General features: G+C 43.1%; 1 protein-coding gene across 1 annotated transcript in view; it reads left to right on the plus strand.

Annotated features, from left to right (window-relative positions):
- The window catches only part of LOC309549497 (CD109 antigen-like), a 356,480-nt gene that overhangs the window by 325,167 nt on the left and 7,421 nt on the right, over positions 1–23,892 (plus strand). Inside the window, exons 32-33 of the mRNA XM_082249831.1 lie at positions 12,785–12,944; positions 14,536–14,638. Of these exons, the coding sequence (XP_082105957.1) occupies positions 12,785–12,944; positions 14,536–14,638 (263 nt within the window). The remainder of the gene's footprint in view (positions 1–12,784; positions 12,945–14,535; positions 14,639–23,892) is intronic.

Genomic DNA, 23,892 nt, shown 5'->3' on the forward strand with positions numbered 1-23,892 from the left:
AAATATTTTTACTATAGTGACATGCATGTAAAGTGATGTCATACATAAAAAAGGATATGCATGGTCCTTAAATTAATCTAGAGTTAATAAATTGTTATTGAGACCAATAATTATGTTTTGAAAATGAAGGTTTACAACATAAGTATGTCATATCAACTTTATGGATGACATTGAGGCATGAGGGATATAGATAAAATTTTTGAGGACTCTAATGATATTCTAGCAACAGTATTGGCTTTTTTCATTCATTGTTACATTTTATATTTAAAGACCATTTTTAAAGCAGAATTCTTGATTGTCATTAAAGAAAAATCACAGGGTACACTGCCCATATATAAAAGTGTCATACTTTGTCATACTTTGTCCTAATGTACTGCGAAATTTTACAGATACAATATAGCCCTTACATTTTTAAACACAAAACTATATTTTCCCTTAAGGAGCTCTCATTACACTACAGCATATAATTACATTTAGTGTCTAATGTTTTTCTGTCTATCCCAGTGACTTATCTAGCTTTTCAGTGGCCCCAGAGCATATTTTGATCCTTGCTTTTGGCAAGTTCTAAGCTGCTGTGTGTTACTAAGTAGTAGGAACTAATCACTGTATCTAGTTCTCTCTTCATATTTTTTTCATTCCTCTCTTGGTTCACGGTATGACATATGGTTTCAGTTACCTCTAATCTGAAAGCCAAGTTAAGTCAGAATTTGCTCTTTGTTTCCAGAAAAGAAAGGTTTGAGAAATTATTTTGGGTTCATACTTGATTTTTTTAAGTTTAAACACTTGACATGTGTATTTTTCATCCGTTATTAAATATCTTACAAAAAAAATGTAACTGAAGAAACAAAATACATATTAGACTAATCAAATAAATTGAATGCTATGGTAAATAATTAATTAATGTCAACTTCCAACTGTGATTTGTTCAGGCCTTACAAGAGCAGCATGGTGCTATGGTTTAAAATAGCTGTTTATTTTGTTGTTCTTTGTGGAGAGATCCAATTTGGCACTGAGCATTTAAAATGAAACCAGCACGGTCAAAGGTTTAGAAAGGATAAAAATGAAGTCATGTGAAAACAGGTAATGCTGTGCTTACATATTTTTTATGGCTACTAAAGTGGTTGTGACCCTTTGGTGTGAGTCGTACTCTGAATTAAAGAGAATGTGGGATCATTTTAGAGAAAGCTGTAATATTTAGTCCACACATTCCTTGTCTACCACTTTATTTCCCTTATTTCCAGAATTACGTATTGCTTTCCTACTTTAAATTGTAGGACAATGGAAGCCTCTATAGAATAAAAGCCTGCATAAATCCATTTGGCATTTAAGTATTAAGTTACTTCCAGGACAAATATAAAGCTATAGCAATGAAAGACATTCACTGTTTTAAGCTATTTCTTGGGATTTTTTACATCCCAAGATGAATATAACATGTACAACATCTTTTTAAAATAATAAATTAACACTCCCCTGTAAGGTCAGTTTCTGTTCTTTTAATTTTTTTTTTTTTGGACATCTAAAGAATGCTTCATTGATTATTGAGAATATGAATTAGAGTGTAGCTCAGCAATATTGTGGAACACATTTTCATTTATGTAAAGGAATAGCTAAGAGAGGTGTGTTAGAATGTGTAAGCATTTTGGGTTCAGTGCCTTGATTCCCTCTGTATATTCTCATTTTCAGGGATTGTGGCTAACACTGGATTACAACCCAGCACATGTATTAAACAGAGAGTACTCTGTGAATATTTCTATAACTATCTTAGATATATTAAAGTGGAACTAAACTCACTCCAACAACTTTTTGTTTTTTTTTAACCCTCCCCCTTCCTCTTATAGAATAGCTAAAAACATCTTCTATTTTTTACCTTTCCATATCTTTTTGAGCTGAAAAGCAGCACTTCTAGGTTTCCACCCAAGGCTGGGTCCTGTTGCCTCCTGTCACAGCTATCCAAAAAGGCAGTGTATTCCCAAGCTGCAAGTGTGCAGCATAATGCAAATGTGTAATAGTTTTGTGTGGATGTGCAAAAACACAACTGGGCAGTATACTGGCAACCTGCTGTAAGCTGGCAGCATTTGTGTACATGCAGAGAAATCCCGGCACATGCGAGCATGTGTGCCACCAGTCTCTGCCAGATCCTAGATACCAGTGGCCCATATGTGAACGAGCTGGGGTTTTAAAGATGTCAGGAGTAGAGTAAGAAGGGCAGGGGGTGTTCATTCAGAAGTTTAGTTCTGCTTTAATTCTTCTTAGAGAGCTTTTTTTTATTAAACCAATACATTGCTCTTATCCTTCTGAAAAGTGCATATTTCTTATAATCATGTTAGCCACCTAATGCTAATGAGGTCTGATGAAGGACTTGTCAAATCAGATAATAAACAGAACTGTCCACTGAGCTACAAAAGGACCGTAAATCCTACCATGCAGACTTTGTCAATGGCTAAATCTTTAAATAGATAATTGAATGTCATTGACAGAATATCCGACAACAGAGCACTGAAACATTAGTGTCATTAAGGCTGTTAGCGATAAGATCTACAAAGTTGTCATCAATACTTAACCATTTAAGGACTGGAAGGTTTTACCCCTTTAATGACCAGGCCATTTTTTGCGATATGGCACTGCATTAATTTAACTGACAATTGCACGACCGTGCGACGCTGTACTCAAATACAATCTATGTCATTTTTTTCCCCAAAAATAGAGCTTTCTTTTGGTGGTATTTGATCACTTCTGCAGTTTTTATTTTTTACTTTCTGCTATAAAACATTCCCAATAAAAAAATTAAAAAATACATTTTTTCATTAATTTAGGCCAATATGTATGTTGCTACATATTTTTGGTAAAAAAAATCACAATAAAAGTATATTGATTGGTTTGCCCAAAAGTTATTGCGTCTACAAACTAGGGGAAAGATTTATGTCATTTTTATTTATTTATTTTTAGTAGTAATGGCGACAAACAGCGTTTTTTAGCGGGACTGCGACTTTGCGGTGGACAGACTGGACACTTAACTGACACTTTTGACACTTTTGGAGGGGCCAGTGACAATACTACAGTAATCAGTGCTAAAAATATGCACTGTTACTGTACTAATGACACTGGCAAGGAAAGGGTTAACAGCAGGGGCGATCAAAGGGTTAAATGTGTGCCTAGGGGATGCTTTCAAGCTGTGTGGGGGATGGACTTGCTGGATGAACACAGAGACCTGTGTTCCTAAATAGGAGGAACACAGGATCCCTGTGTTCATCACTGACAGAACAGCTGTGTGCCATGTTTCGGCAGATTGCCATTCTGTCTCTATGGGGAGCGATCGCGGGTGCCCTGCGGACATCGCGGGTGCCCAGCGGACATCGCGTCCGCCGGACCCGCTTATTGGCTCCCCCTCTAGCCAATTGGTGCGCGCGCGTGCCCCCACTAACTGGTATACAAAACAACATACAGGTATGTTGTTTCGTGTAACAGAGCCGACCTGCCACAGTATATCTACGGCGGCTGGTTGGCAAGTGGTTAAGCAAATTATGCATGCATAGTTTTTTTTTTTTATTCAACCGGCGAGTTGAATGAAAAAAAAAAACCTCATAGATTCCTGCATCCACAATGCAGAAGCGATGCGGATGCAGGGATCTCTCCCGCTGCGCTATTGTATTTTGACAGGGGGGATTCCCCACCCCCTTCAAAATACACAGATCAGTGCTGCAGCCATTAGCTGCATGTGCTGATCGAATGCTGTTTTTCCAGCAGGACTGTTCGACAGAGGCTGGTCATTAGACTGGTTTGTGTTGAAAAGACAGCAGTGCCTAGTTACCAAAATTCACCCGATTCATTCTTAACCACTTGCCGACCGCCGCACGACTATCTACGTCGGCGGTCAGCCCCTCACAGGCAAACTAACGTAGGGCTACGTTGCTTGCTTGTGAGGGTCTAGGGAGCGAGCGAGCGCGCGCCCCCGGAGGCGCGCTCCCGCTCCCGCGTGGTCACGGACCCCCCCCGCGCGTGTGACCAGCGGACCCGATGTCCGCCGGCCACTCGCCGATCGGCGGGGGAGAGGGAGAATGTCAGGCAGCTTGTGTAAACAAGCTGCCTGTCATTCTCCTCGCTGCAAAGACACTGATCACATGGATCTACTATGTAGATCCGTTGATCAGTGTCCTTACAGCTGAAGCCACAGCCAATCACAGTAGAAAGCACGCCCCTAGGGACACACAGAGCCCCTCCCTCCCAAATAAAGTTAACCCCTTCACTACCAGTGTATTTTTACAGTAACAGTGCATATATATAGCACTGATTACTGTAGAAATGTCACTGGTAACCCCAAAAGTGTCAAAAATGTCAGTCAAGGGTCCGATCTGTCCGCCGCAATGTCGCAGTACCGCAAAAAAATCACACATCGCCGCCATTACGCGTTAAAAAAAAAAACAACAAAAATGACAAAAATCTTTCCCTTTGTTAGTAAACGCGATAACTTTTGCGCAAACCAATCAAAATACGCTTTTTGCAATTTTTTTTTACCAAACATAGGTAGCATAAAACAAATTGGCCGAATATGTTAAAAAATTTTGATTTTTACATTTTTTTTGGGGGGAATTTCATATAAAAAAATGTGAAAAATATTGTTATTTTTGCAAAATTGACGCTCTTTTTTTGTTTATAGCGCGTGATCAAAAAATCGCACAGGTGACCAAATACCACCAAAAGAAAGCTCTGTTTGTGGGAAAAAAAGGACGCCAAATTCGTTTAGGTACAGCGTAGCACGACCGCGCAATTGTCCGTTAAAGTCACGCAGTGCCGAATCGCAAAATACCCCCTGGTCGGAATGGTGGTAAAATCTTCCGGGGCTTAAGTGGTTAACCGGCCCAGTTTCAGTATGTGCATACCAAGCTTTATATGGTCGCACTGAAACCCTAAGAATTGGGATAAGCATATCCTAAATGTTTTAGTAACATTCCAGTTTTTTGTCACACTCCAGATACAGGGTAATTTATTCCATTAATAGGTACATGGCAGGCAATAAAACCTCTAGCACAGGTTTAATTGATGTCAAAAACAATAATTTTGAGCTACACTGATGGCCTGATAGCCAAAATCTACACACATCATAAAATCTGATATGATAACAACAAGCATTTATCTGAAGGTATCAATATCTCACAAGTATTCTGATACTGAATATGACTTTGATATCATGTACAAGAGGTGGAAGAGATGCATTACACCCAGTGGCGGCTGGTCATACGGGGCGCAGGGGCGCTGCCCCCCTATCTATGCGTCTGGCCCCCTAATCTACATGCAAGGCGCCGGACGCATGGAGTTCAATGGGGCTTTTTTTTTTTTTTACCCATGTAATTAGAGCCAGAGGCTTTCACAGGCTAAAAAAAAAAGGTGGGGCAGAGCGCCCGGAGCCCACCCAGTTGTGTGACAATAGCGAATGAAAATTCGCTATTGCCACATGGATCCTCCTCCTGACCAATCATGAAGCAGGTTTTGAGACCCGTTTCCTGATTGGCTGAAAGGAGAAGCCATGCCATTGGGCATGGAGGAGGAGGGAGGAGATGCTGCTGCATCCAGGCAGGCTGAGTGAGGGGGGGGGTCCTCTCTGTCCATCCATCCATCCTCTCTGTCCTCTCCTGTCCCCCTGTGGTCTAGGGGGGTATGGTGTGCAGCCTGGTGTGGTCCTGGGGGGGGTATGGTGCGGTCGGTCTGACGCCCCCCCCCCAGCCCATAGAGCACCAGCCGCCACTGATTCCACCTCCTGTGGGGTCTGGACATCTGAGGTATTTAACCGCTTGCCGACCGCCGCACGACTATATACTGCGGCAGTCAGCCCCTCACAGGCAGAGTGACGTAGCGGTACGTCACTAGCCTGGGAGGGTCTGGGGAGCGAGCGCGTGCCGCCGGCGGCGCGCTCCCGCTCCCGCGCGGTCACGGACCCCCCCGCGCGTGTGACTGGCGGACCCGATGTCCGCCGGCCACTCTGCGATCGGCGGGGGAGAGGGAGAAAGTCAGGCAGCTTGTGTAAACAAGCTGCCTGTCATTCTCCTCAGTGTAAAGACACTGATCACACGGATCTAGTATGTAGATCCGTTGATCAGTGTCCTTACAGCTCAAGCCACAGCCAATCACAGTAGAAAGCACGCCCCTAGGGACACACACAGCCCCTCCCTCCCAAATAAAGTTAACCCCTTCACTACCAGTGTATTTTTACAGTGACAGTGCATATGTATAGCACTGATTACTGTAGAAATGTCACTGGTAACCCCAAAAGTGTCAAAAATGTCAGTCAAGGGTCCGATCTGTCCGCCCCAATGTCGCAGTACCGCAAAAAAAATCGCAGATCGCCGCCATTACGCGTTAAAAAAAAAAACAACAAAAATGACAAAAATCTTTCCCTTTGTTAGTAAACGCGATAACTTTTGCGCAAACCAATAAAAATACGCTTTTTGCGATTTTTTTTACCAAACATAGGTAGCATAAAACAAATTGGCCGAAAATGTTAAAAAATTTTGATTTTTACATTTTTTTTGGGGGGAATTTCATATAAAAAAATGTGAAAAATATTGTTATTTTTGCAAAATTGACGCTCTTTTTTTGTTTATAGCGCGTGATCAAAAAATCGCACAGGTGATCAAATACCACCAAAATAAAGCTCTGTTTGTGGGAAAAAAAGGACGCCAAAATCGTTTAGGTACAGCGTCGCACGACCGCGCAATTGTCCGTTAAAGTCACGCAGTGCCGAATCGCAAAATACCCCCTGGTCGTTTAGCAGCCAAATCCTCCGGGGCTTAAGTGGTTAATATTGAGTCTCTATTAGTTGTATGCTGCAAAACAAATTGCATGATATCAGATTGTAGCAAATGGTATAATCAAACGCTGACTACATTTAGAAAACTGACAATATGGGAAGGTCTGCTGGAATATTATGAAAAATTTCAACACTTCCTCTTCCTACTCCTTAACCCTTGCGAGTGGTGGGGAGAATGATCTGTGATGTCCTCTAGAAAGTGCACAAAAAGCTGTTGCAACTAAAGCTTAGACACTTAGCTTAGGTTGAACTTTTCGACCTTTTGCCACATTTCAGGCTTCAAACATAAAGATATAAAACTGTAATTTTTTGTGAAGAATCAACAACAAGTGGGACACAATCATGAAGCGGAACGAAATTTATTGGATGTTTCAAACTTTTTTAACAAATAAAAAACTGAAAAATTTGGCGTGCAAAATTATTCAGCCCCTTTACTTTCAGTGCAGCAAACTCTCTCCAGAAGTTCAGTGAGGATCTCTGAATGATCCGATGTTGACCTAAATGTCTAATGATGATAAATAGAATCCACCTGTGTGTCAAGTCTCCGTATAAATGCACCTGCACTGTGATAGTCTCAGAGGTCCGTTTAAAGCGCAGAGAGCGTCATGAAGAACAAGGAACACACCAGGCAGGTCCGAGATACTGTTGTGGAGAAGTTTAAAGCTGGATTTGGATGTGTGTAGTTCTTGAGGAACTACACACAAGGTCCCACAAGATAAGAGGCAATGGTTGGCCCAGGCCCTGTAGTAACTGTCTTAGTGAACAGGCAGCTGGTCCCTTCAGTATTCATAACCCTGGGCATGAACATCCTGATGAGTTGGGATTTTCCCTGCTTGCTGGCGGAGGTTGAACAGCTGAGTGAGCCCAAACAGGGTTGTGGCTTGCTGGTGATATGGCTCAATTTATTATGGACCAATGAAGCCTACCACCGGGTAGCAAAATGGCAAACATGCCTCCGAAGCAGAGGATACTACTGGCCCCCATTCAAGAAGTCTTTTGGTCCCTGCCTTTCGGGGCTCACAAGAAACTACAAGGGGCTAAAGTCATGGTATTGCCTTCAGGGTTCGGGAGATTGATAAACAGCCCACACTATGTCCAAAATACATTGGGGCAGAGTGTTGGTTCAGCTCATCAACCTCAGAACTGCCCGTTCTCCAACCAAAATGCAAGATCCACTGAGATTTTAATGTCATACACAAGCATTGCATTGTGAGGCCCAATTGGTGGTTGAAGCTATCTGTCCCACTGCAACCTGCCATGACCTCCTTGGATATCGACCAGTGCCAACAGTTGCTGGACCAGCTAGCCATCCCCTTCCAGAAATAGCCACTGATCCAGCAGCAGTGCCTCTTCATCAACTGCTTGAAAAACACTGGTTAGTCTTTGCAAGCGGTCCTGAAGAATATGGGTTTACCAATGCCATAAACAACCCCCTACACTTGGGAAGTACTCCTCCCAATTGGGAGAGGTATCAGTTTTATGTCAAGGACTTGATCCGCAATATGCTGCAAAGTGGAATAATCTGGTCCGTGTCCACAAAAAAGATGGCAGTTTATGATTCTGTGTAGACTATCGCAAACTCAACACCTGTACCCCCTGGTACACCTATCCACTGCCTTCGAATAGAGGAGTCACTCATGGGATTGGTCCAAGCCCATTGCTTTTCCCCCTAGGACCTAGTCAACAGGTACTGGCAGGTACCAGAACAAGAATAGGGCAGGAAAAAGGCAGCCTTCATAACCCTGCTGGAACTGTACAAGTACAATTGCAAGCCTTTTGGGCTGAGCAATGCTTCCAGCACCTTCCAAAGACTAAGGTGTTTAAATGTCTTTCTCAGTAGGGGTTAAAACAGAAACCCAGCAATTGGCACCTGCAGCGGCAACTGGGGCATGTTGTGGAAGCCAAGGGAGTCTCCCCAGACCCCACCAAAGTTCAAGCTGTCCAAGAGTGGTATGCCTCAAAGATGTGCATGGAGCTGTATTCCTTTCTTGGGCTGGTGTGGTACTACAGAGGGTTCATCCCTTAATTTACCCATATTGCTGGACCGCTCACCCAACTGCTAAATGGGCAACCTCCTCCTTAAAAAGGGGAGCAGTCACCTCCCATCCGAACCCAATGGCATGAACCACAAGTAGCACCCCTTTTTAGCCTATATGGACTACTCAAAGCCCTTCAGAGTATACATCGATGGCAGCCTGTAAGGCCTAGGCATAGTACTTGCACAAGAGCAAGATGGGCATGAGAGGGTGAAAAATTTGAAAGGGAAGGCAAGCTTAAGCCCCGCTGGGAGATCACCCTGTATAGGGTGGAAAAGTGACCATTTTCCACCTTTCCCTTATACAATGTGGTGTCTGAAGGCCCCGAAGCCAACAGGCAACACCTCTGTTGGAACCTATTGTGTGCTGGACAGAGACTATCCCATCAGGCCCATTGTGGATCTGAGGGATCCTGACTCTACGGATCTCCCTCCTGTCCAGGAAGTTCCAGTATTTACCACCTCTAGAAGAGGCCCTTATGGACTCCACTAATTCTGAAGATGAAGCTTTTGCAGATTCTCTGGGAGATTATCCTGGTGAAGAGTGGGAAAGTCCTGAGTGTTCTGATGGGTCTGTGGACTGCTTTAAAGACTTAAATGAGTACCCAGGTGAGGGTGCTAAGCCCACCCATGATAACTCCCAAGAACCTGAGGTTCCCAAGCAAACCCCAGAAAATGACAATTCTGATAATGAGCTTGAAGGTCGCGGCGAGAGCTGTTGCCCTATTCAGTCAAACTGGGGGCAGTTACCGGCCACATATGCAGACTATGTTGTATAACTGAATTTTGTTTCACTATTGTTTGTGTACCGTTTGTGACCATGCTGTTTTCACTATTTTATTCATGTTGTATGGTTGTCGATGCAGAGGACAGCATCTGTCATGTGGGGGGGAGTGTAGTCATGTGTATTTTGGCCTCCATGCACAGGTGGCATTGCCAGCAGCTGCCATGCAGAGAGAGTGGGGGACAAGAGGAACTTACATTCCTCCTAGGCCTCTGTCACCAAGTGGGCAGCTGCTACCGCAGCCATCTTTAGTAAGGACCATCCTTTTCAAAAGTACCGGTTCACTGCAGTTGGTGCACATTTTGCATTTGGTTAAGACAAGCACAGGAACCCGCTGGTCAGGTAGAGTGTGCCTAGCATAGGTAGAGGCTCCAGTGCCTCACTTCCTGCAAGCTACCACCTCTGCCAGAAGTTGTCAGCATTCAAGTATTACTCTCTGCAAGGACTGCATAGCTCACTTTTTGTGTTATTACCAGTTTGGTGCTTCCACATAGACTCTATGTTGTTGGAACTTTCAAGTTAATACACTACGTTGCAATCTCAGATATCCATGTGCCTTTCCTCCTTTCTGGATATTTAATACTGGGTCCCGCCCACAAGCTTGCAACAATCGGGGAATACTGGGTCCCGCCCACAAGCTTGCAACGATCGGGGAAGAGCGGCGGTGATCACCGCCGCTACTCCCCTGGCCCGACTCCTGCTGTGACTGAATACAGCGGGAGCGAGCCTCCGGCGGCGTACGCGCCGCCCAAAATAGGAGGGGTCCAGCGACGTAGGCCTACGTCGCTGCACGATAACTAACCACTTTGCCTCAGTACAGTCAACGTGACTGGTTGGCAAGTGGTTAAGTTCACTCTCACTATACTTTATCTCTTCTTAGTGATTTTTTCATCACTTATATTATTGTGGTTATTTATGCACTTTTTTGCACTATGCACCTTACCACATCTCTTGTTATTATTCATCATTTTCTTATGATATTTATTTCATCTATTTATTTCTACTCATTTATATTGCTGCTTATTTTTATTGTGGTATTTTTGCACTTATTGTCACTGTGCACACCACTATATCACTTTATTTACATTGACTTGCTGTTGCTTTGTTTAGTATTGTTCTAAGATGTGTATTCATATTTATTCTTGGGATTTTTATACTTATTGGGGTTGATTGAGTGCCGGTTCTATTTATTATTTTAATTTTCCTTTATGTTTGTGGAGACACTGCTAGGAATTGGCTGCTAATCTCTGGGCCCCATTTTTTAGTCACTTTTACTCTATATAATTTATTATATACTTCTTTTATTCTTTTACTACACCTGGTTGATGGTCAGCGCATAGGTTTATCCTACCTTCTCTAGTTTAAAAAGTGAAACCAATTTTCAAAAGACCAGGTAATGACATAAAAAAGAGTTTTCCACTCCTTATCTCAGCTACATAAACTAGCACAAATGAGAGATCAGCTGTGATAATCAGGATTCATAAATGGACACCCAAGCTACAGTAGAATTGAAAGCGTTCCTGTCTCTCTGAAGAGTGTTACTATAGTGTAAATCTCTGAAATAGTTCTGCCTGTGTAACAGCAGATAATTTCTTAACTGTTAAACTTGTTACAGTGATTATTGTGAACGGTCGTGTTTAGCAGTGATTTGTGTATGCAGGGGGTTAACTGTGGAGAGATCAGAGCCCAAATGAGGATTACTTTGCTGGCACTTAGATTGTGGTCCCGCGATCTGGAAAATCTCTGTGCAGGTTGAGGCCCCACATATTATTGGCAGTGCAGTGTACATTTATTCACATTTGTCACAAGGCAGACATGATAACATTTACATAGTTTTTTTTTTATACTGCACAAGATAACCATGATAACTAATTTAGGTTTAAACAAAACTTGTTTCACAGAGTAAACATTTATACCTTTAATTTCTCATCTTCCTTTCCTTGCAGATTGATAAAGCAGTCCCTGTTATTCTTGCTTAAAGTAAATTTAAACCCTAACAATTAACTTCCCCTTTTTGCTTTCTTTTGGTCTGTTAAATATAGCAGTGAAAGAAATGTGTTGTATTTGTTTAAAGTGGTGTTCCAGCTGGGGAAAAAAAAAATTAAAGTCAGCAGCTACAAATACTGTAACTGCTGACTTTTAATATTTAGACACTTACCTGTCCAGGGAGCCAGCGATGTCAGCACCCCAATCTGATTTTGTGATCGGCTGCTGGGTACTGCCGCCGTTATACATTGTAGGGAAAACTGGCAGTGAAGCCTTTCGCGTTGCACTTTCTAATTGGCCCGGCTGCTAGGAAGGAGGCTGAACTTCCGAGGGACGGCACGGTGGCGCTGTCTCCGGGAAGTGTACCTGTCAAAACCAGGTAACCGTTCCCCCCTCCCCCTTAAAAGATGCCAAATGCGGGAGGAAGCAGATCAGCGGAAGTTCAACTTCTGGGTGGAACTCCACCTAAATAAGTGCAAAAAGCACCAGTTAATCCTGTCAGAAATCTAGTGTGAGCTTCTAACTTCCAGTTCTCTCTGTCTCTGCTGTGCTTTTATCAGTTAGCATTGTTCCCAGTTCTTTCAGTAAACCACAGAACACATCCTTCCCCCATCTCTTCATGCCATGGAAATGAGGTGCTGGTTAGGTGTTGTGTAGTACATTTTCTGTTCAAGAATGACAACGCTGCTTCTCAATAGATACGGTACAATGAGTAAGCTTTGTAGCCCTTGGACAGTAAGGGTGTTACTGGCAGGACCAGAAGGTGGGCAGCTATACCAGACCATGGCGCTGATAACTGGTATGAATACCAAAACATTTTGCTTAATAACTTACAGTCATTAGTTGCACCACTAATAAAAAGTAATCCATTTTGAATTACCATTGACCATGGTAATGGTCATAGTTTTTAGTTATAATATTAGTTAAGCCACAGCTGTCTAAATAAATAATTCTTTTTACTTGACTACTTTTATGAGCCAGTTTTGTGTAATTGAAGTATGAAAGAAAAATAATTAATAATGCAGAGTACAGAAAAAAGACTCTAAATGACTGAAAATAATGCAAATTTAGCTTTTTACATGCTGCTTACATTTTAACCTAGTAGTACAGTATGATACTCATTACTTCCCACAAACCTGAATAACCTCATCTGTTTATTTTTGACCCACTATAATAGCTACCTTGAAACAGAGACCTCAGCTCAAACCGGGATGGCTATTATGCAAGTGGACTTGCTTAGTGGCTTCAAACTAGCTTCAGAAGGTGTATCAAGGAGATATCCCATTAAGAAGATAGAAGAAACTATGGATGGCAAAGTCAATATTTATTTTGATAATGTAAGTGGAATGACTATTCCTATATGTACAGCATGTGTTTAGATCTTTAAAACTGTTTTTTTTTAACACATTTTTTTTAAAAAAAAAGAATTCCATACAAAAAAATATGGATGTTATTGTTTCTGGCACAACACTTCTTTATCTACAGTGTTGGTGAGCTTGTTCCTATTCCTCTGGTTGGTCTGCACCATTGTGGAATTTGGAGGCTGTATGAACTATATGTACCACCATATAGGCACAAAACTGAAGGAGATACCAGATACAGCAAGGTACATGGCAAAGCTGGTTATTATTTTTTTCTGATGGACTCGAATCATGAACTATACCAAGCTATGATACACAGTATATCCATATATGTATGGAGAAACTAGTACCCATATTGTACATTATTGGCAATCCTTTTGAAAGTGAGTTTGCATATACAGAACATGTTTCATCTTGAAGTATCTGCACGAGTGTGTGGAGGTTACAGCAATGCTGTTATGTACACTAATATACAGCCTGGCATGAGAATTGAAAGCTAAAGGAGCTATTTCAAACAGCAGCCATTTACTATTGCCAGCAATTTATTATATGTGCTGAATTTGAGATAATATTTCTTGATGATATGAGCCATCTATACACAGTCCACACTTTGGTTGCAATAACTTTTTTAAATTCTACTGCATACAAAGTATCCATGGATACATAACTGGCTTCATCAACAACCGTTTTTTGGTATTATTCTTAATCAATATATGCTGTATTTGATGTGTAATATACAGTCAGGTCCAACATCCTATGGACAAATGAGACCAAGATCAACTTGTATCAGAGTGATGGGAAGATTTGGATGTAAATACCCTCAAATTAAAGCTGAAAGTCTGCAGTTAAAGCACATCTTGTTTGTTTCATTTCAAATCCATTGTGGTGGTGTATAGAACCAAAAAGATTAGAATTGTGTCGATGTCCCAATATTTATGGACCTGACTGTATTTATTATATATATATATCGCCATAGTTGATGAATTTTTACCAACTCCAGTAACAAGATTCTCCAGGGGAGAATTATTATAACTATGAAATCTTTTGTACAGTATATGACAGGTAATAGGTATTTTTTTTATATTAAAACAATAGTATTTTATCTTTTTCTTCATCTATCATACCCAAATTTTTACTTTACTCCCCATTTTTATATACTGTACATTTATATGTGAAACTGGAAGTTGATTTGAAGGAGGGGATCAGAATTAAAATAGACATTATAGCTAGTGGTCAAAGTTTTGGGGGATATACACCATTTTGCATCCTTTGTATTTTATTGCTGGCTTCAGTCTAAAAACACATTTATGAGAAGCTCTGACTTTACTATTTAATATTACTTACTACGTGCTTTTTAGTGACTCAAAAAATATTGAAGCCAGAGATGGCTAGGCAAAAATATTTTCAGTGGGAGTGCACAAAAATGGAAGCCTACATATTTTTTTCAGTATAGGGTTCCTTTATGTTGATATGAATGTACTGTCTTTATCAAATATTTCATGCATAGTGTTAATATTTAACCATGTTAGTATTTACTTCATTACCTACATTATGTGTTTTATCTTAGATTAATCAAACAGAAGTGTGCGTGGATATACCTGCTACCCGTAATTCAAAGGTTGGCTACACTCAGGATGCTTTTGTTTCTATTATTGATTATTATGAGCCAGGTAAAAACAGCAGTACATTTTTGTATGTGTCTGTGTTTATTTGTGAGTATATTCAAAATGTATCCATTACTAAAATTGTGTAATATTAAGTTAATGTTGTCCTTGTCAATTCACCTTATATTACTGGTGTTATCTCTTTAGCCCAAAAAAAAAAAAAAAAAAAACATATTTATTATCAAAATTATGTGACTAGAAATTAGTAAACTGATTAGCTAGATTTGAGATCAAGGGCAGTTTTAACTTATTCTCTGCCAACTGATATCCATAAATAATACCTGCCAAACTCTGTCCAACGTCTGTTTTCTGTTTTCTACTTTTCATTAAACTAAAAACAGTCTCATAGTTACATATGGTTTCATATTTAGCCTTGCTGAAAAAAGACCATCTAGTTAACCTAAAAAGGAATAAAGTATTGGGATGCTTGCCTTTACACGCACATTAAACTTTAATGGCACTCCAGTCTTAGTCCTTAGGATTCAATACTGGCTCGCAGTCTCAGCTCTAATTCATCTTAAAGGTGTTCTATTGGGTTGAGGTCAGGACTCTGTGCAGGCCAGTCAAGTTCCTCCACCCCAAACTCACTCATCTATGTCTTTATGGACCTTGCTTTGTGCGCTGGTCCAAATCCTTTGGAGGGGGGTTTATGGTGTGGGGTTGTTTTTCAGGGGTTTGGCTTGGGAATTTAGTTTCAGTGAAAGGAACTCTTACGGCATTTTAGACAATTTCATGCTCCCAACTTTGTGTGAACAGTTTGGGGATGGTCCTTCCTTTTCCAACATGGCTGCACACCAGTGCACAAAGCAAGGTCCAAAAAGACATGGGTGGAGGAACTTAAATGGCCTGCACAGAGTTCTTACCTCAACCCAATAGAACACCTTTGAGATGAATTAGAGCAGAGACCGCGAGCCAGGCCTTCACGTTCAATATAGGGTATATATAAATATATATATATATATAATCCTATATACTGTATACAATCCTATATCCACAGTTTATCCAGAGGAAGGCAAAAAAAAAACAATAAAGCATGATGCAATTTGCTCCAGCAGGGGAAAAAATTCCTTCCTGATCCCCCAAGAGGCAATCGGATATTCCCTATAAATGTCCAGTTATATTATGTGTATCTAGGAAAGAATCCAGGCCGTTCCTAAAACAAGTTACTGAGCTGGCCAGAAGCAGCTCTTGAGGGAGTCTATTCCACATATTTACAGCTCTTACTGTGAAGAAACCCTTCCGTATTTGGAGATGAATTCTCTTTCCTGACAGACTCCATGGCAGCCTACGTGTGGGTTAGTCCCGCCTCCCCCTACCTCATAGGACCCCACTCCCATAAATTTTGCTCTGCCCCAGAAACCATGTTCCTTTTTTGTCCTCCTCCTGTTGGGTGGATATCAAGTCTTACCTCATGAAGATTTTCGGTCTAATCCTGGTGGTTTACACGATTGATTCCAGGCGGAGTTCCTGAAGAGTCCAGTACGCCCTAGCTACTAGCGGGGTAGGACACGGGTGTGCAATATCATGCAATGGAGAAGCTTAAAGCCTGGCCACTGGCAGGCAAGCTGGATCCGGCCATGCATCCTGGCTACTAGCAGGAGGCCCATTAATACACCCTGAATCGATGTGCCGGAGGTTTTTCATGCCCAAGTTTGACCGTGGTTCTCTGTGCGTGCTTGGTATTGTATGGCAGCCGTTTTTTATTGTATTGTTTTCTCCCTGTATGCCAGTGCGGCTGGGTGGTGTGCTTGGAACGCTGGTGCTTTCCATCTCACGGCTCCTGGCTCTTCCTGTGTCCCAGCTTCCGGGTCACCGATGTGTATCTGGGGCGGCGCAGGTACAGTAGAATGACTCAACGAGTGCTGTCGGTCATGGGGGGCGGTGACATCATCATCTGGCGGCAGATTTAAATTGCTGTCAAAGCAGATCACATTGGGAATGTACTGTGGGCATATGCGGCGGTTTCCCTGTGTCTGTCTGGTCTCTGCTAGTGGTAAGCATTTATCTTGCAGGATATCTTTGAGCAGTGTGATGTGTGCAGCACTTCCTTATACTTGTGTTTATTTCAGTCTTCCTGTTAGAGCAGTATGGATGCTTCACCGCCCCCCAGTGACCAACCCTTAATCAACAGGTAAGAGTGGCTCTCTTTACCTCTCCCTATGGTTTGAGTATTGGAGCAGTGTGGGTAATCCTTCCCTTTCTCTTAGCTCTTCTAGGTCTGATAGACTACATAAAGCACGTGAGGATAAGGACCTTCCCAGGTCGCAACATCTTCACACCTCTCCTGGCGCTAGTCACCACAGGTCCTCTTCCAGACATCACAGAGAAGGCTCTAGAGCTGCGTCAGTACACAGACGCTCTGACAGAAGATCCTGCTGGGGATGTGGAGCACGTGTCCCTGACGACAAGTCACTATGCAATTCCTGTTTCGCTCAAGCCTCAAAAGAAAGAGGGGGGGGGGCAATAACCAGCAGGTAGAAACCCTGGTTAGATGGGCAGTCCAGGAATCTTTGCAAAACTTGGAAGTTGACTGCACCCGTAGCCCCTCGGCTGGCCTGGCAGACATCCCTGTTAGGGATAGTCCCTGTGCTCCCGGCCCTTCCCAGCCGAGCCTTTCCGGCTTCAACTTCTTGGATAGTGAAGCAGAATCAGATACTCCTGGCACAGGCTTTGATTTTGCCTTGGTGCCCACCCTGATTAAGGCAGTCAAGGAAGCCCTGAAGTGGGAGGAGCCAGTGGAGTCACCATCTAAACAGAGAAGGTACTTCAAGCACCTTAAGAAAGAGCGCTATCATTTTCCCTTTTTAGGTGAGCTGGGCGAAATTATCTCGGATGAATGGGGCTGTGCAGAAAGGAAAAATTCTCTGGTATCTAAAATCGCCAGGATGTACCCGTTCAAAAGTGAGGATGTGAAACACCTGGAGTCAGCGCCCCTAGTGGACGGAACCCTCATGAGATTAGTGAGGCACGTCACTCTTCCACTTGAAGACACAGTGTCTTTTAAAGATGGGCTTGAAAGAATGATTGACACTGACCTTAAGAAGATCTATATGTCTGCTGGAATGGCATGTAAGCCAGCCCTAGCCATTGCGACCTTGTCCAAGGCCATGGAGGCCTGGACGATAGAATTAGATTTGGATCTAAGGTCTGTTTCAGAAGAAGTGGTCAGGTCTTCAGCAGTTAATGATCTTAGGCTGGCGGCTTCTTTTCTGGGGCAGGCTTCCCTAGATATTATACGTCTGGTGGCTCGGGTCATGCTCTCTTTAGTGATGGCTAAGCGAGCACTGTGGCTTCGACCCTGGCTAGCTGATCCTTCTTCTAAGCAGGCCTGGTGCCGTATTCCATTTGAAGGGTCTTCCTTGTTTGGAAATAAACTGGAGAGCGCTATTTCTCGGGCCACGGGCGGTAAGTTGGGGTTCCTTCCGCAGGATCGCTGCCTGCTGGGTCAGAGAAGGACACAGTCCAGGCAATCTTCAGATCCGGCGAAGGATGCTCGAAGTTACAGACCTGGACGTGAATTCCAGAAAACATGGAGAAGAAATCCATCTTCAAACCAAAAGGCTTCCAAAGGGGCCTCTTCCAGTAGCCAGGAAGCGGCTAAGTCTTTTTGATATTGGGCCTGTTCAGATGGATCAAGTCGGTGCTCGCCTTCTCTGGTTTTGACACATCTGGGCAGCCTCGATAAAAGACTTTTGGCTCGACAGGACAATCTCCTCAGGCCACACTTGGACATTCTGCAGTCCACCTATCCTCAGATTTGTTCCCACATCTATTCCACGTTCAGAAGAAAAAAGACAAATCCTTCTGGCTTACGTAAATGCGCTGGTGGTTCAGGGCACAGTAGTTCCAGTACTGGTCAAGGAAAAATTTCAAGGCCTCTATTCTTCACTCTTCTTAGTCATGAAGAAGAACAGCTCTTGGAGACCGGTCATAGACCTCACACATCTAAACTCTTTTCTAAGAAAAGAGAGGTTCAAAATGGAGACGCTATTTACAATCCGCCAGGTAGTTCAGCCAGGAGATTGGCTTGTGTCGATAGACCTGAAGGATGCATACTTCCACGTGCCAATAGCAACAGAGTTCCAGAAATACCTGCGGATTGCTGTAGATCAAAACCATCTTCAGTTTACATGTCTCCCAATCGGGCTCACAACATCTCCTCCAGTATTTTCAAAACTCTTATTGGCTGTGGTAGCCCTGATCAGAACCAAGGGTGTTCGTCTTACCATTATCTCGACAACTTACTCGTTCTGTCGCAAGATCGAGAGCAACTCCTGATACACAGAGGCCTGGTCACTATGACTCTTCTCGAGTTAGGCTGGTTACTAAACTTGGAAAAGAGCCATCTGGAGCCCACACAGGCGCTTATCTTTCTCGGGGCACAATTCAATACAGCCAAGGGCACCATTTCCTTGCCTCTAGAAAAAATCCCGGTCATCAGGGACAGAGTACAGCGGGCCATGTCATCATCCCATCTCCAGGCCTCGCAGTGCCTCAAGATAATAGGTACCATGGTGGCTGCGACACCTATGGTGAAAAGGCTCAATGGAGAATGTGTCCGTTTCAGACAGGTTTTCTTCGACAATGGAGCCCAGGCAACATGGATCATCTCATTTGGATATCTCCAGTGATGTGGGGGAGAGTCTCCTGTGGTGGTTACAGAAGAAGAATCTGCTAAATTGCCATTCCATCTTTCCCATCTCTTGGGTCACGATAACCACGGATGCCAGCAACACAGGTTGGGGTGCTCACTGCCTATCGGAGATAGCCCAGGGCAGATGGAACTCTCGGTCACACAGGGAGGTCTTAAATATCCTGGAGCTTCGGGCAGCCTTCCAGGCTCTCCAAGCGTTTCACCACCTTACAGTAGGAACATCTGTCCTCATGAGGCTGGACAACACGACGGCAGTGTCGTATAAAAAACGGCAAGGGGGAACTCACAGTCACTCTCTATTGAAAGAGGTCAAGCCAATAATGATCTGGGCTCAGAAACATTTGTCCAACCTTACTGTGGTTTATCTGCCAGGGACACAGAACGTCCAGGCGGATTTTCTCTCACGAGTCTCCATGGACAACAACGAATGGAGTCTTCATGCTGATGTGTTGCAGTGGCTCAAATCTCTAGGGTTCCTTCCGAAGGTGGATCTGTTCGCTTCCCCGTGCAACTTCAAGTTGGAGAAGTATTACACAAGGTTCCAATGCCCACATGCCTTCGGGGTGGAGGTTTCACAAGGCTTACGCCTTTCCACCAGTTCCAGTCCTCCTTCGATTCCTGACGAGATTCAGGGTGGAAGAAGTGGAGGTCCTTGTGGTGGCCCCATACTGGCCAAACAGGCCATGGTTTCCAATGTTATTACAGCTCAGCTTTCGGGAGCCAGTCCCACTGCCCTCCAGGCCGGATCTCCTGTCTCAGGGAACATTGCTACACCCTTGCCCGGCCCATCTGCACCTGATGGCCTGGTTCTTGAAAGGGAAAGGTTGTAAGCACTAGGATGTCCAAGTGGAGCCATCTCCACACTTTTGAACGCTAGAAGAGCGGGTACAAATAGAGTCTATGAGAGGATCTGGAGGAAGTTCATGACTCACATCACTGAGAGTATGGATGCGCATGGAGCTCCAAAAGTTCCAATTATCTTGAGCTTTCTACAGTCTGGCCTGGATCTGCCTTTATCAGTCAGCTGTCTTCGAGTTCAAGTATCAGCTATCTTGGCCTTCACAGGATATCCTGGGCGAAGCATCCTCTGGTGAGGCAATTTTTCAGAGGATCCTCCAGGCTCAGACCGTAAAGGAAGCCAAGATTCCCCAAATGGGATCTACCACTCATTCTGGATTTCCTTGCAGACTTCAGAAGAGAACACTTGAATCAGCTCTCCATCAAAGGGTTGTCTCTCATAGTAGCGTTTCTGGTGGCAATCATCTCGGCAAAGAGGGTCTCTGAACTGGGAGCTCTGGGATGCAAAGAACCTTTCTTGACGTTTTTCCCGGATCGGGTGGTTCTAATTCCCATGTTAGATTTGCATCCCAAGGTATCCTCTGTCTTCCATGAAAATCAGGAAATTGTGTTGCCAACATTCAAATCCTCTGATTCTGCTGCTCATTCACTAGATGTTGGGCAATTTTTTAGACTGTATCTGGAAGCCACATCTCATTTCCGCCATTCAGATTACCTGTTTGTCCTGTTCTATGGGAAGAACAAGGGCTTGCGTGCTTCATCTAGAACTATTGCAACATAGATTGTCCAGACCATTCAATGGGCAATTAGAGCTAAGTGGTTGGCTCCCCCGGAGGCGGTGACCGCGCATTCTACGAGAGGAGTGTCGACATTGTGGGCAGCATTCCATCATGTGTCTCCCGAAGTTATATGCAAAACGGCCTCATGGTCTTCAATTCATACTTTCATGGCTCATTATTGTATCGAGCCAGCTTCTTTATCATCTGTTGATTTTGGTTTGCAGATACTATCAGTTGATGGTGCAAATTAAATTTCTTTTTGAACAGCAGTTTGCCCACCCTGGTGTGTTTGGCTAGTTATTTCCCACACGTAGGCTGCCATGGAGTCTGTCAGGAAAACAGAAAATTTCCTATCAAATACTTACCGTAATTTTTCTTTCCTGATGGACTCCATGGCAGCTGAAGTCCCCTCCCATCTGCTGGAGTAAGCTATTAATGGAACATGGTCTCTGGGGCAGAGCAAAATTTATGGGAGTGGGGTCCTATGAGGTAGGAGGAGGCGGGACTAACCCACACGTAGGCTGCCATGGAGTCCATCAGGAAAGGAAAATTACGGTAAGTATTTGATAGGAAATTTTCAGTTTTTCCTCCAGACGTAAAGAGTTCCCCACTTTTCCTCTGTTAAGACTTTAATGTAAATACCTCAACACCAAGTTCACTCTATGGACCACCTATGTATTTATACATGTTGATCATATAACACTTTAATCTGCTTTTCTCCAGAGAGAATACAGTGCATCCGGAAAGTATTGACAGTGCTTCACGTTTTCCACATTTTGTTATGTTACATCCTTATTCCAAAATCGATTAAATTAATTATTTTCCTCAAAATTCTACAAACAATACCCGTTAATGATAACGTGAAAGAAGTTTGTTTGAAATATTTGCAAATTACATTGTATTATGACTCACTAATAATTTACATAAATATTATTAAACAGTATTTATATAGTGCCAACAGTTTACAGTGCTTTACAACATAAGGGCGGATAATACAATTATATTACAATTTAAAAAAGTATGCATCAGAGGGCCGTGCTCATTAGAACTTACAATCTAAGAGGGAGGGTCAAGTGATACAAAATGATGAGCTGATGGAGAAAACAAAAGTACAGTTGATGGGCAGTGTAGGCCTCTCTGAAGACAAGGGTTTTCAGGAGTCATCTTAAAGTGGACAGACTAGGACATAGTTGGATAAATTGGGGTAGGGAGTTCCATAGGATGGGAGAGGCTCAGAAGAAGTCCTTGAGGTGAGCATGGGAGAAGGTGACAATGGAGCTAGAGATAAGGAGGTATTGGGCGGAGTGAAGAGAGCAGTTAGGTTGGTATTGTGAGACAAGGTTAGTGATGACGCTGGGGGCAGAGTTGTGAATGGCTTTATAAATTGTTGTTAGTAATTTGAATTTAATTTGTTGGGTGAGCAAAGGCCAATGAAGGGATCAGCAGAGAGGGGTAGCAGACACTGAGCAGTTGGTAAGGTGGATGAGTCTGGCGGCAGCATTTATGATGGACTAAAGAGGGGATAACCTATGTAAAGGTAAGCCAATGAGGAGGGAGTTGCAGGAATCAAGACCAGAGATGACCAGGGTGTGAACTAGGAGCTTTGTGGTGTCATTGATAGGGAAGGAGTGTATTTTAGAGATGTTGCAGAGGTTGATGCAGCAAGCATTGAACATTAGATCAGCAACTCTCCTAGCTTTGTCCAGCAAACTTTCATTTAAGTTAAAAAAGTTTTTTAAAATCAGCCAGAAAATAAATTGGCAGCTCCTAAAGTGATACTGAAGACTTTTTTTATTAACAAACATGTTGTACTTAACTGTTATACTTAACTGTTATACTTAACTGTTCTGTACAGTGGTTTTGCACAGAGCAGTCCGCATCCTCCTCTTCTTGGGTCTCTCGCCAGCACTCCTGGCTCCCCCCTCCTGCTGGGTGCCCCCACAGTAAGCAGCTTGCTCTGGGTGCACCCAAGCAGGCCCACTCCTGACCCGCGGCTCTGTGTGTCCATTCCTTGCCCCCTCCCTATGGGCTCACTGGCTGTGATAGACAGCAGAGGGAGTCAATGGCTCCAGCTGCTACCAAAAGCCAATCAGGAGTGCAAGTCCTCAGAGAAGCAAGGCTCTTGTGGACATTGCTGGATCAAGAGTGGGCTCAAGTAAGTAATAGGTGGGTCTGGGGTGGCTCCTACATACAGAGTGTTTTTTCCCTTCATGCATAGAATGCATGGCGGGGAAAAAAACCTTGTGCCTTTACAACAACTTAAAGGTGCAACTCAACTACATTTTAGAAAACTAGACAAAATTGTATTTTTAGTGTAAAGTCATGTGCTTCAGACATTGGGGTAAGATTTACTAAAACTGGAGAGTGCATAATTTGGTGCAGCTCTGCATAAAAATCAATCGGTTATCTATTGACGCCGAAAAGGCTTTCAATCGCGTGAACTGGACCTTTATGACAGAAGTATTGGGAGCTCTGGGTCTGGGTGAACGTATGTTGGGCTGGGTGCTGGCATTATACGCAGACCCCAAAGCCAGGGTTATGGTAAACAGGACACTCTCAGACCACATTAGCATTCATAATGGGACCAGGCAGGAGTGTCCCTTTCCCTGTTAATATTCACCCTAGTTCTAGAGACTTTTTTCCACACAGTTAGGGGTAATACGGATATCTCAGGGATTCGCATAAGCTCCATGGAACATAAGCTATCGGCTTACGCTGATAACCATTTATTTTACCTATTCACCCCTCAGATTTCTCTACCCGCCCTACTATCCGAAGTTCACAAATTTGGCCTCCGATCTAATTTTCAAATACATTTTGGAAAATCTGAACTTTTGCTCATTCATGTCCCCCCAGCCATGGCAACCTCCCTGCAACATTCCTTTCTGTTTATCTGGCACACTGACTCCTGACCATATCTCAGGATTAGTATCAACCCGGATCCAAAACTTTTATACGACCTCAGTTATGGTACCTTATTATTGGGCATTTCTAAGGACTTGCAGAGTTGGAAGGGCCATCCCCTAACA

Source organism: Pelophylax lessonae (genome assembly GCF_965119305.1).
Source record: "Pelophylax lessonae genome assembly, chromosome: 3".
NCBI classification, from domain to species: Eukaryota; Metazoa; Chordata; class Amphibia; order Anura; family Ranidae; genus Pelophylax; species Pelophylax lessonae.